The sequence below is a fragment of the Dendropsophus ebraccatus genome, chromosome 3 (genome assembly GCF_027789765.1).
Source record: "Dendropsophus ebraccatus isolate aDenEbr1 chromosome 3, aDenEbr1.pat, whole genome shotgun sequence".
Lineage (NCBI taxonomy): Eukaryota > Metazoa > Chordata > Amphibia > Anura > Hylidae > Dendropsophus > Dendropsophus ebraccatus.
Genome location: NC_091456.1, coordinates 40,735,757 through 40,753,845, shown reverse-complemented (window position 1 = coordinate 40,753,845; position 18,089 = coordinate 40,735,757). Strand labels below are relative to the sequence as shown.

Genomic DNA, 18,089 nt, shown 5'->3' with positions numbered 1-18,089 from the left:
AGCATTGGGTTAACCCATGTTTATTTTCCTCCTATAACAGGTGCAGGTCTGATTTTCCTCACTTTTCTACCTATCCCTTTTCTTCTCTCTTTGCACCACACAGTCCCTCCAATTATAAGGGAGTTTAGTTTGCCCCTTTAAAAGAAGGTTAGTACTTGGTGGGAGAGTCCTCTTTAGTACTTTAGTCGGTGGAACGAGAGACACACACACAGACAAAGTGTCTTTCTTTTGAGCAAGTAACCACCACTAGCATGCAGTGCTAGATCCCTCAGGAGGAAAGGATGTCCTTTGAGGATCACCTTGTCCACACCAGGGCTACTCTCTACAAGATACAGGGCAGTATACCTGAGTTAGGTACTGACCCCAGTAGGACAAAGCTGCTTCTTGCCTACGTATCCTACTGTTACCGGAAGTCTGCACAACCCAGCACAGGGACCTCGTACTACCCTAATAGGATGGGTATCCTGACACTTTAGGTCATGAGGCGGTCAGATCCAAGTTATCTATATGTGAGTACGAGTTTCTTCTTCTTCTCCTCTCAACTACACTATCCCGGCAGAGTACACAACTACCTTGGACAGGGCCCTCAAGATGCTCCTCTACTTTCACTTCTACAGTTACTACCTCTTCTACCTCTTGTCTGCACCTGCAGTTACTGAAGCCTTATTTTTGTATTGCACCGAAGGACTTAAGTAAATGGACTTTATTCTGGTTATACTACTGGACTCTGTCTATCCCTCTGCACCTACACAGCAGATTACACTTGGGTTATCCAAACCTGCGGAAGCAGTGCCTGTCTGACCGGTGGTTGGAACCAACGTCACTGCAGGCTACCGTGACAAGTGCGCAAGTGACCCTTCACCCACCTTGCACCAGGTGGTTACTTGCTCTCTCTCTCCACTGACTAGAGAACTACAGAGAACTATATTTACGTAATATAACTTATAATAACTTATAATAATTAAAGTAAAAAGTTTTACTTTTCATCATTCAGCCATTTGAGACAAAGCAAAAAAAGTTTCTAACCATCTCTAAACATGCAAGAACTTGTAGCCAATCGCAGTATACCCAAGTGACCATGTTACATTGCACGGAGACAATAAATTACAGTAATTCTCTATCTCCAGACAATGAACATGGAGATTGTATAGAAGGTGGAGATGCCTGTGTCAAGTAAAAAAAAAAAATACCTACTGACATAATTCAAATGTTATTTTGTAAATGTAAACCAGGTAGAAACAAACCCAGAAGAATGTATCAAAAAACAATTACACTTGCCAATGTAATAATGGCCATTTGTTGCACTGATTATTTCTTTCCTGAGAAAATGTGGGATTGGGCTGATTATTTTCACTTTGACATCTGACAATAATGACACCTGAAGCATTTACAATTACTGATACAGATAATAAATCATGGCACAGACAAGAATACTTGTATTCCTAATCATTTAGTGTTCTGGATATCTTGACAATTTCAGGAGTTAATGATGAATATAACAGAAGGTGTGAATAGCTTTACTCTATTAGGTTTCCCCACCAGCAGGCCTATACAGCTCTTACTTTTCTTCATCTTCTTTTTAACTTATTTTTTAACAATACTGGAGAATCTCATTGTTATTTTCATCATCTGGAACAGTCCAAAGTTACACAAACCAATGTACTTCTTCCTGGGACAGCTGTCATTTATAGAGATGTGGTATGTCACAGTCACAGTTCCTAAACTACTTTCAATATTTCTATCAGAAAGTGGAAACATTTCATTTATAGCTTGCATGGCACAACTTTACTTTTTCCTCTCATTGGCTTGTACAGAGTGCGTGTTGTTGACTGTTATGGCATTTGACCGCTATGTCGCCATTTGCAATCCATTACGATACATTGCCACCATGAATTGGAATTTCTGCCATCTCCTGGCATCAGTTTCCTGGGGTGGGGGCTTTGGTATCTCCCTAATCAAAGTCTACTACATCTCTCGTCTCACTTTTTGCCAACCTGCTCTTGTAAATCACTTCTACTGTGACATCTCCCCAATACTCAACCTTGCCTGTACAGACATGAGGCTAGCAGAGTTTGTGGACTTCATACTTGCCCTTATAATTCTCCTTATTCCACTCTTACTTACCATAATTTCCTATGGTTGTATTGTGATCACAGTTATTAATATCCCATCATCCACTGGGCGTAAGAAAGCCTTTTCCACCTGTGCATCCCATTTAGTGGTTGTTGTTATATTCTATTCAACTACTCTATTCATGTACGCCAGACCAAGTAGGGCCGAGTCATTAAGCTACAACAAATTAGTTTTGGTTGTATACACAGTGGTAACCCCCTTGATAAATCCGATGATATACTGTCTGAGAAATAAAGAAGTAAAAGAAACTTTATGGAAATTTTTTATGAAAATATGATGTGTTACCTATTCACTCACACATTCACAGATTTTTTTATTCTTTTTCTCATGCAAATGCAAACTTTGTATAAATGTATGCCAGCACTACGACAATGTACAGCAACCTCATAATTTTCTTATCCTTTTATACATTAAAAGACAACCCTGGGTAGGGCCATTTTTTGTAAAAGTGCTGGGGAGGGGGAGACTGAAAGAAATAACATGTTCTCACCTCCCTGGCTCCAGGGGTGATTCTGCATTCTGCCATTCCAGGCCCCCAGGTCCCCAGCCGCTTCCTGGTTAGAGAGGGCTGCTTAGCCAGTCAGTGCCCAAGGTGGGACCCTTTTTAACCAGGAAGTGGCCAAGGACTGGAGTGGCAGTACGCGGCATCAGCGCTGGATCCGGGGAGGAGACAGAACGTTATTTCTTTCAGCCTCCCCGACACCTTTGAAAAAAATTGCCCCACCCGGAGTTGTCCTTTAAAGAGGTATTCCGGGAAAAGTAGGAGATCGCGAGGGGGTCCGACCCCTGAATATATTGTGCTTCTGCCCTTTCTAGTCTACTATGCGACTGTCCCTTCTATGTACTGTGCCACTGTCCCCTCTAATGTACAGTGCAACAGTTCCCTCTTATGTACTGTACCACTGTCCTCTCGAATGTACTGTGCCACTGTCCCCTTTAATGTACTGTGCCACTGTCCCCTTTAATGTACTGTACCATTGCAAAGAAAGTTGAAGCATTTGAATGCTCAATCTTTATAAAACTTGGAGTCTATGGAGTCTGCAGCAGATATTTATTGCGCAGGAAAGCATAGCAATGGAGTAGCTCCTGTTTCTGAAAGGGATGTGAGCCAAAGATCTTCATGGTAACATGGTACAAATATTGGTTAATAAGTACTCTTCATACTCCACAGTGAAAAATTGGGCTGCCAAATAAAAAAAAAATGGCCATCAACCACGTTGACCTTGGGCACATACACTCTTGGCCAGACCATTTTAATTTGTCTGCTACGGTTTAAAAGATAATTTTTTGCTCTAACCAAGGCACCGGGTGCATTTTAGAAGACACGACAGACAAGGATTTACTCTCATCAAACATATGGTACTCAGGGCCGTATTAACAGCCGCTGATGCCCTAGGCACTAAACCTGAAAATGCACCATCTTCACCCACCAGTTATCATCATGATTTTTTAGTTTCTGAACATCATACTGATTTCTGATCAGTCTTAGGCTGCGTTCCCACATGGGAACTGATGGTACTAGTGGTTTGGTGGGGTGGGTTGGCGGATACAGAGTCACTTTAATACCACTTTGTTGGAGTTCTCTGTACTTTTTGTGACCCATATCTAACCCTCTCCTTTAGATTATGCTGGACATGGTGGTGATACCACATACTGTGGGCAGCCAGTGTATGCAACATCAGACCACAAGTACACAGAAATCCAAATGCATTGACAGAGAAAGAGTCTCACTCTGTTACCCATCAGCACCCTGTAAGCAAATGTGCGTGCTAATGGCTACCAGAAGCCTAATAAAGGCATGCCCTAATAGGTTGCTAGCTTTACAATATCAGGCAATAATGCTAGCAACAATCAGAAGACTGCATTTTGATGTTCCCTATGTTCCCTATTTTGATTGTAATAATCACACAAAGTAAAATAAAAAAGAGTACACTGTTAAAACAAACAAAATAAAACATTTTTCCCATTGCATTGTGAATAATACTAAATACTAAGGGGGAATTTATTAGAAAGGGTATTCTGATGATTTTCTGTAAAAATAGAATTGCCTATATCCCCTCTGGGGGTCACTCATCGCTCCCCTAGTGACTTTTTGACAACTTTCCTGCAATTCTACAATGCTCGGGCCATGTATTCAGTGTTTGACTGGGGTACCTGGGGCCCACCAGAGGAACTGATCCTTGGGGTCTACTAATGAAGAACCAAGAAGACACGACATGCTGACGAGGTGCCATTCTGGTCTGATCTGTATTTGTGTTCACCACTCCCTTGTGAATTACAAGTCTTAACTATAACTCCCAGAATGCCATAAACGTATGAAGCTCTCAGGGTATGCTGGGAGATGTAGTTTCTGAGAGAACAACCCACCAAAAAATGGCCATAGCATAAAAAGGTGATCAGATTGTTGTGTAGATTAGTGTTTCTCAACGCCAGTCGTCAGATTCCCAGAATAGGTCATGATTTGAGAGTATTTTATACAGAGAACACCTGGGGTGTTACCCGATGCACTGACTATAACCATGTCAACTATGTGCAGTGCGCAGGCCTGAGGAGGAGAGGTTTGGTTTGATCTCTCTGCTGGGTTAGCTGTATACGGTGGTGTGGTAGCTGAGTGGGTCCAGGGTCACTTGGGCAGTTTTCACAGTAGTCTGAAGTGGTGTAGGACCCACTCTGTACAGTTGGGGTTGCAGCAGCACAGAAAGAAAGGTTAACTCAACTGTACAGGTGTATGAGTGCGCGTGCGTAAGAATAGGCCAGAGCCCAATGCTTAGAATAAAAATAGTTTTGTTTTCTTGGAAGAAGTGAGTGCAATATAAAAAAGTGTGTTGGTAGGAATAGAGTTCAGTGCAAAGGTGCTTGTAGTTTAGGTAGAAACAAGGTGCTTTTTAAGAAGAGAGCTTTGCGGTAAAGAGAGTAGAGGAGAGGGGGTGTCTTAGGGGCCTTGTCCAATGTAGAAGTGTACTCTGCCTGGAGCAGTTGTAGGTGTGTAGAAGAGGTTTATATTGAGAACACTCATATATACTGTAGACTCTAGTCTGACTGCCTTCTGCCCCCTTGTTGCGGGCTACCCGTCCTAGGTGGGTGGTACGAGCCCCAGGCCTTGTTACCTGGCCAGACTCCCGAGACTTCCCAGTTGTCCTGCACTGCGCAGTGGAATAACTACACTTTCTGTAGCTTGGTTTCACAGGGGTCAGTTTGTGTGACTACTAAGGTAACTGCCCTGCATGTTTAGAGAGGTTCCTGGCGTAGATAAGGTAATCCCTGTATGGCTTCTCTTCCAATGTTGAGCTCTAGCACTGCATAGCAGTTCTGGTGCTCATAAGTAAGAAACTGTAGCTTTGCTTAGTTGTGTCCCTGTCAGACTGCATGCAGACTACCTTAACTACCTTCAACTGAACTAACCTCCCCGACTAGGAACTAAGTCCTAACTACAGGGGTCCGTCTAACCCTGTCTGTGATCGGTGGGCTGTGTGTGGGCAGAGAAACAAAGACGACGATAGGCTGAGGAAAGGAGGGAAAGCACCTGTACCTGTGAGTGGACAAAAGGCAACATGTGACATACAATAGTTAACGCTTAGAAGACTTCAGCTGTGCAAAGAAACAAGTTACAAGTAAACACAGTAGTGACACCTAACTGCAGTGAATACCTCATCCCGGGAGAGTTACCTTACTCAGGTGCAATAAAGACTTAGGGGCCCATACCGGGACACTACAACAGGAGGCTTAGCTGGTGTTTCTAAACTGTAGCCCCATCCCCTGAGCGATGTTATCATCTCTGACAAGACCCTTCAGCCTACATACACATGTACACTGGTACACGTGTATATTTATTGGAACATTTAGCCTTGCCTCATGTGCAATTTTCTTACTTTGGTGTTAAGTGTCATTTTTGGGAACTTTGTAGTTTACTATGTATATGTTAATGAGGCAGTTTGGTGCACTCGGGGTGGGGCTATCACCCTCAGTACACTGATATAGCCCGACTGGCCCGCTCTCCTAATGTATTTTTATTCTGCGCTCTGTAGTGATGAGCACCAGAGTGACGTCACTGCAGAGCACTACCCCAATATTCATTAGAAATGGCAGGCTGGCTGGGGCCGAATCGAGGCGAGGTGAAGCTACCCCTAAAGGAGAAGTCTGGCGGATTATAAAAGCCGGCAGCAGCCAAGGGCAGGGGAGAAATTGATTACAAGTACTAATTTACCTCTCCCCATGCCCGCGGTGAGGGACAGGACCATCCATGGGACCCCTCCCTGGGCTCCAGGGTACAAGAGCTGACACATCAGGATCCAGGTGATGGACTGGCCGCTCAGCCAGTCAGTGACTGGGGTTGGACGCCACTCCAGTCTCTGATTGGCTGAGTGGCCAGTCCATCAACTGGGATAGGCCTTTCCCCCTGAGCAGTGACGTCATCACAACTTTGGGCAAAATGCCTTCCGGCAGGGGTACCTAGGCCGGACCTGCTTTTCACCAATGGCACAGGGTGCGGTGAGTTAGTACTTGTTATCAATTACCCCCTTGCTCTTGACGGCTGCAGAATTTTATAATCCGACGGAATTCTTCTTTAAGAGTCATGTATCATTAGTAAATTTTACAAAATATTCATAAAAAAGTTCGAAGAGAAGTGTACCAACTGTACTGTACATTTTCTCTCTTACTTTCAAACTTTTGGATTGTTATTTGTTAGCTGTCTGTATTATGTCCCATAGGTGCAAAGACTTTGCTAACAATTTAACTTGCAACCAATAGCTAATTGCCTAACGAAATCCTGGGACTAGCGGAAATTGGTATAAATACGTGTGTGGTTGATATTTCGTGTGGCTTTCTGTTTTCCTTCTTGGATATCTCAACATAGATATTTCAATTTCTATTATGATTTAAAAGTGTAAAGTTTCATGTATTCTCTCTGATCATTTCATTGAGATAGTGATATTCCTAGTCTACACCTGGGTAAGCCTCATTATTCATTTCCCTTATCAGTTGTAGACACTCCTTATTTCACTATATGTTGCTACTAAAGGGCCTTCAATTACAAAGATATTTGTAGGAATTTAATCCAAAGAAGAAAAGAAGAAAGAAAAGTATAGCAAGAACTCGCCAATGTCTTCTTAAAGGGAACCTGTCACCATGAAAATGCTGCCTAAGCTGTGGGCATCATTTTATAGAGAAGAAGAAACTGAGAAGATTGAAATATACCTTTATGGGAAAAGATTCAGTATAACTTGTAATTTATTGATTGAAATCTCTGATGTTTCCATGCTAAAGAGTCCAGGTCATTGAGTGACACCGCCCACAGGACTCCTTAACAAAGAAGGAGCAGGGATTTCATTCAACATGTTACAAGTTATACTGAATCTTTTTTCACAAAGGCATATATCAATCTGCTCAGCTTATCCTGTTCTATAACATGATGGTGATAGATTAGATAGCTTTGTCTTGGTGACAGGTTCCCTTTAAACCACTTTTTATTTCAAACAAATTTCTCCAGCATATTCAATCCCACACATCATAGGACAGCATTTGTTAGATGCCAGAGAACAGTCACAAGCCTTAACTAGTTATGGCGATTATAATTAGAAAGCAACTCTTGGGCCTTAAAGGGATTGTCTGGATAAATATTTTTATGTTGAAAGTGCTCATGGAGATGGTGGTGGGGAATAATAAACATTGGTAGCTACCTATCGCTGATCCCCTACTAGTGCTGTTTCAATGGTACTGATATTCACTACCGAGTGCATCTTTTTATGTATCCTAACACATAGGAAATACATAATCAGCCAATCAGTGGCCACAGAAATGACCTGCTGTCTGCTTTACTTGTGGATAGGGGCAGAGACTGGACACGGAACAACAGGCGCTCAGCAGTGGGGACGACTATAACCAGCAGGATTGGTGGCAGGTGAGTAGCAATATATTTTTCTGTCTACCATCATGAGCACTTTTAAATTAAATAATTATCACTTTTAATTAACTAATTGACTATTAATTATCCAGACATCCATTTGAAGGATGCAATTCTTTTCCACCTTTTTTTTTATCACAGCATTTTAAGACTATGGGGGAGATTTATCAAACATGGTGTAAAGTGAAACTGGCTCAGTTGCCCCTAGCAACCAATCAGATTCAAACTTTCATTCCTTACAGACTCTATGGAAAATGAAAGGTGGAATCTGATTGGTTGCTAGGGGCAACTGGGCCAGTTTCACTTTACACCATGTTTGATAAATCTCCCTCTATGTTCACACACAGTTTTTCTGCTCAGTATTTTGATCAGTATTTTTCAACTAAAACCAGGAGTGACTTGAAAACACAGAGAGGCTATGTTCACACACTGTTGAAATTTAGTGGCTGGCTGCCTTTTAATGGCAAAATTACTGTGTGGTAACATATGCTTAAAGTCCTAATTTAGGCCATATTTTAGGGGTCAGTTGTTGCCCGTGCCACCACTTTTGGGGTACACAACTTACTAAAGAGTCTCCTTGACATGTCAAAAATTTTTTTTCTTGCTGACAGTTACACTTTAACTATTAGTAACAAAAAAAAAAAAAAAAAAAATCCATCCCATTTAAATGTTGCATTGTTCACCTTGCATCATAAATTACACAGTATCCTTATTCAGTGGGTTAATACGATGATGACGTAACCAAATGAATACAATTTTTTAAACGTTTTATCACTCTTTCACAATTAAAACACTCCATTTTTTGCGGCACAATATTAGCGCACTAGAAAAATGGAAGACGACTCTAATGAAACAAGAAGCATCGGCACTTTTATCCTCTTAGGATTCCCCACTTCTCGTCCGGTTCAAATTCTTCTCTTCTTGATTTTCTTCACCATTTATTTTTTAACCATTGTGGAAAACCTGCTTATCGTCATCTTAATCTGGACCTATTCCAAGTTGCATAAGCCTATGTACTTTTTTCTCGGCCACCTTTCTTTCCTGGAAACATGGTACGTTACTGTTACCGTGCCCAAATTACTGTCAATATTTGCAGTTGAAAACCGAGAAATTTCCGTCCGTTCTTGTATGGTGCAGCTCTACTTCTTCATCGCCTTGGTGTGCACTGAATGTGTTCTGCTGACTGCTATGGCTTTCGATCGCTACGTAGCCATCTGCAGACCATTGCATTATGTCACCATCATGAACTGGAATGTCTGTAGCCTCCTGGCACTAGGATCGTGGTTCATCGGCTTCCTCATATCACTCGTTAAAGTTTATTATATTTCTCGCGTCACTTTTTGTCATTCGAACGTGATAAATCACTTCTATTGTGATATCTCACCCATACTGAATCTTGCCTGTACTGACATGAAATTAGCCGAACTTGTTGACTTTGTACTTGCTTTATTGATACTTTTGGTACCGTTGCTGTTGACATTTGTATCCTATAGCTGCATACTGAACTCTGTTCTTTCTATTCCCACCTCCAGTGGGAGACAAAAGGCCTTCTCCACCTGTACATCCCATTTGGTAGTAGTGGTCATATTCTATGCAGCCACACTCTTTATGTATGCTAGGCCAAATAGAGCCAGGTCTGTCGATTATAACAAACTGGTTTCTGTCATCTACACAGTTATAACACCTTTACTCAACCCTATGATATACTGTTTAAGAAATAAGGAATTTCAGCAAATTTTACGCCAAATATTTTCTAAAAATATTAACCCTTAAAGGGGTAGTTTACCAACAATTTTTGTTCTTTTAAATCAACTGGTGCCAGAAAGTGCCAGAGATTTGTAATTTACTTCTATTAAAAAAATCTCAAGTCTTCCAGTACTTATCAGCTGCTGTGTGTTCTGCAGAAGTAATGTATTCTCTCCAGTCTGAGACAGTGCTCTCCGCTACCACCTCTGGCCGTGACAGGAACTGCCCTGAGCAGTAGCAAATCCCCATAGAAAACCTCTCCTGCTCACTACACTGAAAAGAATCTCATTTCCTGTAGGTCATGATAAGTACTAGAAGACAGGATATTTTTTAATAGAAGTAAATTACAAATCTCTAGAACTTTCTGACACCAGTTGTGAACTACCCCTTTAAGCCTTGTTTATGTTACCTTATTTTGGGTTCGTATTGCATGGTAAAGGGCACTAACTGCAGTACTGATATAAGCCTCCAATTTCATGCAGGAGCACATAGGGGTTTTTCATACAAATCTAACAAAACATATTGTGGCATGTTGTATTATAGATGTATTCTACCTTATAAGCAGCTCATTTACAGGTTTGGAAGAATATTTTCTATGTATGTAATGTTAGTACATTAGTATCACATACACTTAAAGGACACCTGTCACCCCCCGTGCCGGGGTGACAGGCTCCCGACCCCCTGTTAGATTCCCCTATACTCACGTGATCTCGGCGGGTCCCACTTCCTGAGCTGGTCGGGTCACAGAGATTTCAGCGGCCGAAGCCCGGCGCGCGCGCTGACTGCAGAGTCAGATGCCCATAGAGAATGAATGGGGAGTCCAATGCTCCGTCATTCTCTATGGGCATCGGACTCATCTCTCAGCGCGCGTGCCGGGCTTCGGGCGCTGAAATCTCCGTGACCCGACAGGCTCAGGAAGCGGGACCTGGCGGGATCACGTGAGTATAGGGGGATCTAACAGGGGGTCGGGAGCCTGTCACCCCGGCACGGGGGGTGACAGGTCCTCTTTAAAGCGACTCTGTACCCACAATCTGCCCTCCCCCAAACCACTTGTACCTTCGGATAGCTGCTTTTAATCCAAGATCTGTCCTGCGGTCCACTCGGCAGGTGATGCAGTTATTGTCATAAAAAATTGCAGCTCCGTGCCCTACGGGCGTATCTGTGCCCTAAAGGCCCTATTCCACCAACAGATCTGACGACAGATTATCTGCCAAAGATTTGAAGCCAAACCCAGGAGTGGATTTGAAACAAGGAGAAATCCAGTCTTCCCTTTATGACCTGTTCTCTGTTTATAGTCTGTTCCTGGGTTTGGCTTCAAATCTTTAACAGATAATCTGACGTCAGATCTGTTGGTGAAATAGGGCCTTAACTTTGCACCACCCCTCCCCACCCTCCTCATCATTAGGAATGCTCCAGGCAGATTGCTTCCTATTCCCCACCTGTGTTACCACAGCACATAGGCTGGATCGTTAAGGACCTGTGCAATGTTCAAACAGAAGTAAATGTTCCAGTGGCATTCCTAATGATGAAGAGGGCGGGGAGGAGGGACGGAGGGGTGGTGCAAAGTAAGGGCACAGATACACTTATAGGGCACGGGGCTGCAATTTTAAAATGACTTTTCCTTTTCTATAACAATAACTGCATCACCTGCCGAGCGGACCACAGGACAGATCTTGGATTAAAAGCAGCTATCCGAAGGTACAAGCGGTTTGGGGGGGGGGGGGGGGTCAGATTGTGGGTACAGAGTCGCTTTAAAGTGTCACAGTCGTGTTTTTTTTTTTTTTTTTTATAAAGAAATCAATAGTGCAGGCGATTTTAAGAAACTTTGTAATTGGATTTATTAGGCAAATATGTCATTATCTGCATTCAAAAAGACTTTCCCCAAGCACCCCCTCCCCCTCCTCTCTCTCATTCACTGCTCATTATCAGCAAATCTCAACTTTATTACATCAGTCGAGCCCTGTCTAACCTACGGAGAGGGTAGAGGGGAGGGGGGAGGAGGGAAATTAGTCGCCAGCAGAGAGCTGAGAACAAAGGATTACACAGTGGGAGCTGTGTGAAAGGCAGTAATCAGAGGTCAGAGAGGTCAGTGCTGACTTCAGAGGAGATAACCAGTGATGTAGCTGTAAATTAACTCTTTGTTGTCCTGTTTTGGTGCCTCATCTCCCTCTACCCCTCCCCTCTCCATAGAAAATCATGAAGACAGGGGGGAGAGCCGAATGTATTTTTCGGCTAATAAACCCAATTATACAGTTTCTTAAAATCGCCTGTACTATTGATTTCTGCAAAAAAAAAAAAGTAAACGACAGTGACACTTTAATATGTTAATTTTTAGAAAACACAGAAAAGAAAAAAAATATATGTTGCATAAATTTTATCATGCTAATCCAAAATGGATGATATCCCAATACAGTGCCACATCTGTCCCCAGTTTGTGTCTGGTATTGCAGTTCAGTCATATTCACTTTAATAGGGCTGAACTGCAATACCAGAGACCGCCCATTGGTGAAATAAACCCTGATTTCTACTGCTGGACAACCTCTTCAAATCAATCAATGGCTTCTTTACCACATGGAAGTGGGTGTTGTCCCTGGAAGGATTGGAAGGAGGGGGGGAGAGGACTTCTGGGTTTTTGTTTGTCTAAAATGTAACTCGCTTGTCTATAAAAACTTCAATTAAAAAAACCCAATTTTAAAACATAAAGGTATGAAAGTTGTTGTTAAAGGGAATCTGTCAGCTTAACAACACCACAATGTAAACAACACAATATAACTCCAAGTAAATCAAACGTCTGTGAAATCAAACTATCCACTTAGGAAGCAACATTATTGCGCTGCCCTTGCTTTTTACATGAGAAATAATAAAGTTTATACTTACCTATTGTCTACTATTGTCCTGCAGCCTTTTGCACGTGTTCCTGGCTCACTGACGCTTCTTGCCCCATCCCTTCAATGACAGGCTGTTCAGCCAATCACTGGCTGAGATGGGACATTGCCATGGTCAGTGACTGGCTGAGTGGCCTGTCACTGGAGAGACTGAGCCAGAATTGTCAGCGGTGAGCCGGAAACATGGGAAAAAGGTGCAGGACATCAGGGGAAAATAGGTAAGTATAATCTTTGTTAATTTGATTCATCAGCAATTAGCATGTAGAAATCCACAGCCAGAGGTTTTTAAGATGATCAGCTCTTTGGCTATTCTTTATCTTTATTACATGGAGTGGTAATCTGCCGAATTAGCCTGATTTAGCAGACTATGGCGTAGAGTAATAGGACCCTTACAGCTTGCTGCATTTCAGGAGCTTGGGAAAGCTTTTATATATTTTTTTTCAAGAGAGTTGTACGAGGACTTGTACTTTTCAAAAGAACACCTGACATTATGCACAGAGTAAAGACAACCCATCCAAAGGGTCTATTTTTAATACAGTTTTGGTGGTCCTTTTTGTAAAGATTTTTACTATACTTTAAGGCTAGATTTACATGTGGCGGAATCGCAGAGAAATCCGCTGCGATCCCCTCTCCTGTCAGTTTCAATAGGATTACATACTTGCAGCGGAATTATCTTCCTGCTGCGAGTATGTAAGTGGCAGCCCCCTTAACCCCCTGGCTTGTTCTGTGGCTCCCGGCATCTGGATGTCCCGCTCAGCCAATCAGTGTGCTGTCCCGCCACAGCGCACTGATTAGCTGACCGGGACGTAGAGATGTCAGGAGCTACAGAACGAGCTGGAGCGCAGACCGGTAATGTATGCGCCAGGCCACAGGGTTGTAAGGGGGCTGACACGAGGGGGAATTGTAGCAGATTTTACTGCGGACTCGCATCGTCAAATCAGCTGCATTTCAGTTACATGTAAATCTAGCCTAAATATGAAATTTTACCATAAAGTGTACTAATTTGTGTAGTAAAGCGCGGGGTAGGTAAGCCAGTCAGCAAGCCAGTCAAGCCAACTTTACTCAACCTTTTTGTTCAAAATATAATGGTTTTCAGAAATATTATCGTATCTTTTATATGGTCTTCTTATATCGTTTCACATTGTTTGGTTTTTAATTGGTTAATTTGTATTTTATTGCATTAAATAATAATTTGATACAAAGAGAAAAACAGAACTTAATATTTGGTCCAGAAACCTTTGCTTGCAATTACAGAAGTCAGATGTTTCCTGTAGTTCCTGACCAAGTTTCCTACATACAGATCTTCTGCAGATTTTTCCTTCGGGCTGGGCAACATTGAGGTTTAGCTGCCTCCAGCAATTTTCTATTGGGTTCAGGTCTGGACACTGGCTAGGCCACTTCTCGAAATTCTTCTTATGGAGCCAATACTTATTGTCCTTATTGTCCATACTGAAAAACCCAGCCAAGACCCATCTTCAATGCTCTTACTGAGGGAAGGTGGTTGTTGGCCCCTATGACCCCATCCATCCTTCCTTTAATACGCTGCAGTTGTCCAGTCCCCTTGACAGAAAAGCACCCACAAAGTATGATTTTTCAACCCCCATGCCTCACAGTTGGGACCATGTTCTTGGGGTTGTACTCTTTTTCATTTTCCTCCAAACCCAGCGAGTTGAGTTGATCTGACCAAACGACCTTCTCCCATGCTTCCTCTGCACCATCCAGATATTCATTGACTAACTTTAAACAGGCCTGGACAAGTGCTGGCGTGGGTGAGGGGACCTTGTGTGCCCTGCAGAATTTTAATCCATGATGGCATAGTGTGTTACTAATGGTAATCTTTGAGACTGTGGTCCCAGCTCTCTTAAAGGCAGGGACCAGGTTCTCCTGTGCAGGAAATTGCATGGAGTCCCAGACTGAGGAAGATTGACCATCATTTTCTAATAATTGCGCCAACAGTTGTTGCTTTCTCACCAAGCTACTTGCCTATTGTTTCATAGCCCATCCCAGCTTTGTGCAGGTCTATGTTTTTGTTCCTGATGTCCTAAGACTGCTCTTTTACCTTGGCCATGGTGGAGAGGTTTGAGTATGATTGGAGTGTGTGGACAGATTTTCTCTGGAGGAAACAAGTTCAAACAGGTGCAATAAAAACAGGTCATTAATGTAAAGTAGGAAGAGCTTCTAAAAGACAAAATAACTGATGTATGAGAACTAGAATTCTTGCTTGTTGGTAGGTGATCAATTACTTATTTCATGAAATAAAATGCTAATTATTTAAAAATCATACAATGTTATTTTCTGGATTTAATTTTTTTTAATAGATTCTGTCTCTTACAGTTAAAGTGTACCTACAATAAAAAATGAAACACCTATCCATTCTTTGCAGGAACAGATAAGTACTGCAGTGTATTATGCCTGTCAGTGTTACACTGACAGGCATAATCTGACTCAGCTTCTATAGCCAGGACACTGGAGGCCTCTCTGAGGCCTCCTATTGCTGTGCATACCATCTGCACTCTGCGATTGCTTTACCCTGTGAGATGCTGCTACATGTACAGAGATATGCTTTAGGGCACTACATGCTTAAAGGGTTAAATATAACAAAAATGTGTTTAATCCCATACAAAAAACACTCATTGTTTTAATCAATGTCCTTCTTTATTCTTTTAAAGAACTTTGCCACAGAGTCCTTCATCTCTTTATTCCTCAAACTGTAGATAATGGGATTTAACATAGGAGTCACAACTGTATACAGTAAAGATAACACTTTGTTGATATCTAATGAGAATTTAGACATAGGCTGCATGTACATGGCCGTTATCGTACCATAATAAATCATCACAACAGTTAGGTGCGCGGCACATGTAGAAAAGGCCTTTTTTCGCCCAATGGCTGAAGGGATCCGTAAAATAGTGGAAATAATGAAGATGTAGGAGAGGACAGTGAGGAGAAAGGAGCTGAATATTAAACCAGTAGCTAATGCTGAGATGGCTGTCTCTGTAAACTGGGTACTGCTGCAAGAAAGCTTGAGAAGAGGTTGAGCATCACAGTAGAAATAGTTCACTTGATTAGGACCGCAAAAAACAAGCCTTGAGATGAGTGCAACTGGAAGGATTGGAGAAATGAAGCCACCAATCCAAGCCCCGGAGGATAAGTGGTGTGAGGTTGTGTTGGTCATTTTGGAAGAATAATGTAGAGGATTACAAATAGCTAGATACCTATCATATGCCATGGCAGTTAGTAGATAACACTCGGAAGCTCCAAGAGAGCTGAATAAATACAATTGGATCATGCAGTTTTTGAAGGATATGGCCCTATTGTTTGCTGTCACGAATGTAGACAACATCTTCGGTACAATCACTGACGTGTACCATATCTCCATAGCCGATAGATGATTGAGGAAATAAAACATCGGGATTTGCAGTTTATAGTTGGTTAGCACAGCTATGAAAATGATAATGTTGCCTGTAACTGTGAACGAATAGATAAGTAGGAAAAGCAGAAACAGAAAAGGGTAAAGCTTCTTTAGGCTGGGGAATCCCAAGATGATGAATTCTGTTACAAATGTCTGATTTACTCCTTCTCCCATTTCAATGATGAGTTTAGCGCTATAGATAAAGGGTCAATAAAATGTCATTCTGTTATATAGTATTAAAGCAAAGATATTTTCAACATATAAACAGTATTGGAAGACGAAGATTGGCACAATGCCCAACTGGTGACCCAGCCTGAGCAAATAGGGCAACATGCCAAGCATGTCGGAGGCCTGTCTGGGAATGTACCATGGGCCCTGGGCTCTACGGCAAGTGTGGGCCCCCTTCCAGATAAAATACTGAAGAAGATTATAATTTGGTTTTGATTTAAAAACAGAAATGCCGTGGGGAATCATTTGGGGGAAATCTACAGGACGTTCTTTATCCAGCCAATGCTTATACATTGACATGCATGATTTTACACAAGGTCAGGCGTTTAACCCCTTCCCGCATCAGAACGTACCAGTACGTCCTGCTGCAGTTGGGGGTGGGGGTTCAGAGAGGGGTTGCAGTGATCTCTCATAGAGTGGGAGCGGCGATCGAGCTGTCCTCGCTCTAAACCGCTGCGATCTTGCAGATAGGGACCGTGGCTATTGGCGGGCTTGGCCCAATCGCCGCTCCCACTCTATGAGAGATCACTGCAGTAATAATAAAAGTCCCCCAGTGGGGACTAAAAGTTTAAGTATAAAAAACAAAAATAAAGTTTTTTCATTAGTAAAACATCCCCTCCCCTAATAAAAGTTTAAATCACCCCCCTTTTCCCATTTTATAAATTAAAGAAACAAACATATTTGGTATCGCTGCGTGTGTAATCGCCCCCAACTATTAAATTATCACATTTCTGATCTTGCACGGTAAACGGCGTAAGTGCAAAAACCCGCCAAAGTGCAAAATTGCTTATTTTTTGTCACATCAAATCTGGAAAAATTGTAATAAAAACTGATCAAAAGGTCGCATATGTAATCAAGGTATTGATAGTAACTATAGAACATGACTCAAAAAATGACATTTCACACAGCCCCTTAGATCAAAGGATAAAAGCGTTATAAGGATGGGAATACAGTGGTGCCTTGGATTAGGAGCATAATTCGTTCCGGGACCATGCTTGTAATCCAAATCCACTCTTATACTAAAGCAATTTTCCCATAAGAAATAAAAAAAATGCAGACAATTGGTTCCACACCCCATAAATAATGATTTATTATTCTGAATAACATGTAAAACAAATGAAACAAACATTCAGAAACAGCAGAATATGTGATATTATAAGTTACTGTACAGTAATGGAGAGGATGGGAAACACAAGGACTGACAGAGACTGCAGGGAGCATGAAGGACAGAGCAGGGCAGATGTGGGCACATGCATGCAGCACTGTCTGTCCGGGGAGAGAGGGGTTACAGCTATAGAGAGATTACCTCCACTGTCCTGTCCTCTGATGCAAGCCCCAGCTTGAAGTGGATCTGCCATGATTTGGAAGGTGAGGGAGACTTCCTGGATCAGAGTACAGTGCTGTAGACCACACTATACAGACCATGCCCCTCCCCCACTTGCGCTTCCACCCAGTACAGGGAGCTCTTAAACCAAAGCAATGCTCTTAAACCAAGTCACAATTTTGAAAAAGCATGAGCTCTTAAACCAAAACGCTCTTAAACCAAGTTACTCTTAAACCAAGGTACCACTGTAGAGCAATTTAAAACACATTTAGTATTTTTTAAAAGCAGTCAGATAAAATAAAAGTTATATAAATTGCATATTGTTGTAATCGTACTGACTTGAGGAACATATATCATGTCAGTTTTACTACAGGACGAATGGTGTAAATACGAAACCCCCCCCCCAAATGAAAACAAATTGCTTTCTATTTCACTACACACATAATTTTTTCCCGATTT

At 42.1% G+C, this 18,089-nt stretch overlaps 3 protein-coding genes across 3 annotated transcripts; 2 read left to right on the top strand and 1 right to left on the bottom strand.

The window, feature by feature from the left end:
* Nucleotides 1-1,486: 1,486 nt before the first annotated feature.
* LOC138786460 (olfactory receptor 6P1-like) lies at nucleotides 1,487-2,410 on the top strand. Its single transcript, XM_069963447.1, has one exon. The coding sequence runs from the start codon at nucleotides 1,487-1,489 to the stop codon at nucleotides 2,408-2,410; it is 924 nt and encodes a 307-aa protein (XP_069819548.1).
* Nucleotides 2,411-8,866: 6,456 nt separating this feature from the next.
* LOC138786458 (olfactory receptor 6B1-like) lies at nucleotides 8,867-9,808 on the top strand. The gene has a single exon (XM_069963446.1). The coding sequence runs from the start codon at nucleotides 8,867-8,869 to the stop codon at nucleotides 9,806-9,808; it is 942 nt and encodes a 313-aa protein (XP_069819547.1).
* A 5,496-nt stretch (nucleotides 9,809-15,304) lies between these two features.
* LOC138786457 (olfactory receptor 6N1-like) lies at nucleotides 15,305-16,252 on the bottom strand. Its single transcript, XM_069963445.1, has one exon. The coding sequence runs from the start codon at nucleotides 16,250-16,252 to the stop codon at nucleotides 15,305-15,307; it is 948 nt and encodes a 315-aa protein (XP_069819546.1).
* Between the last annotated feature and the right edge of the window lie 1,837 nt (nucleotides 16,253-18,089).

Excerpts from the sequence above, each read along its gene's own strand:
- LOC138786458 (XM_069963446.1), top strand. The coding sequence starts at position 8,867 with ATGGAAGACGACTCTAATGAAACAAGAAGCATCGGCACTTTTATCCTC.
- LOC138786460 (XM_069963447.1), top strand. The coding sequence starts at position 1,487 with ATGATGAATATAACAGAAGGTGTGAATAGCTTTACTCTATTAGGTTTC.
- LOC138786457 (XM_069963445.1), bottom strand. The coding sequence starts at position 16,252 with ATGGGAGAAGGAGTAAATCAGACATTTGTAACAGAATTCATCATCTTG.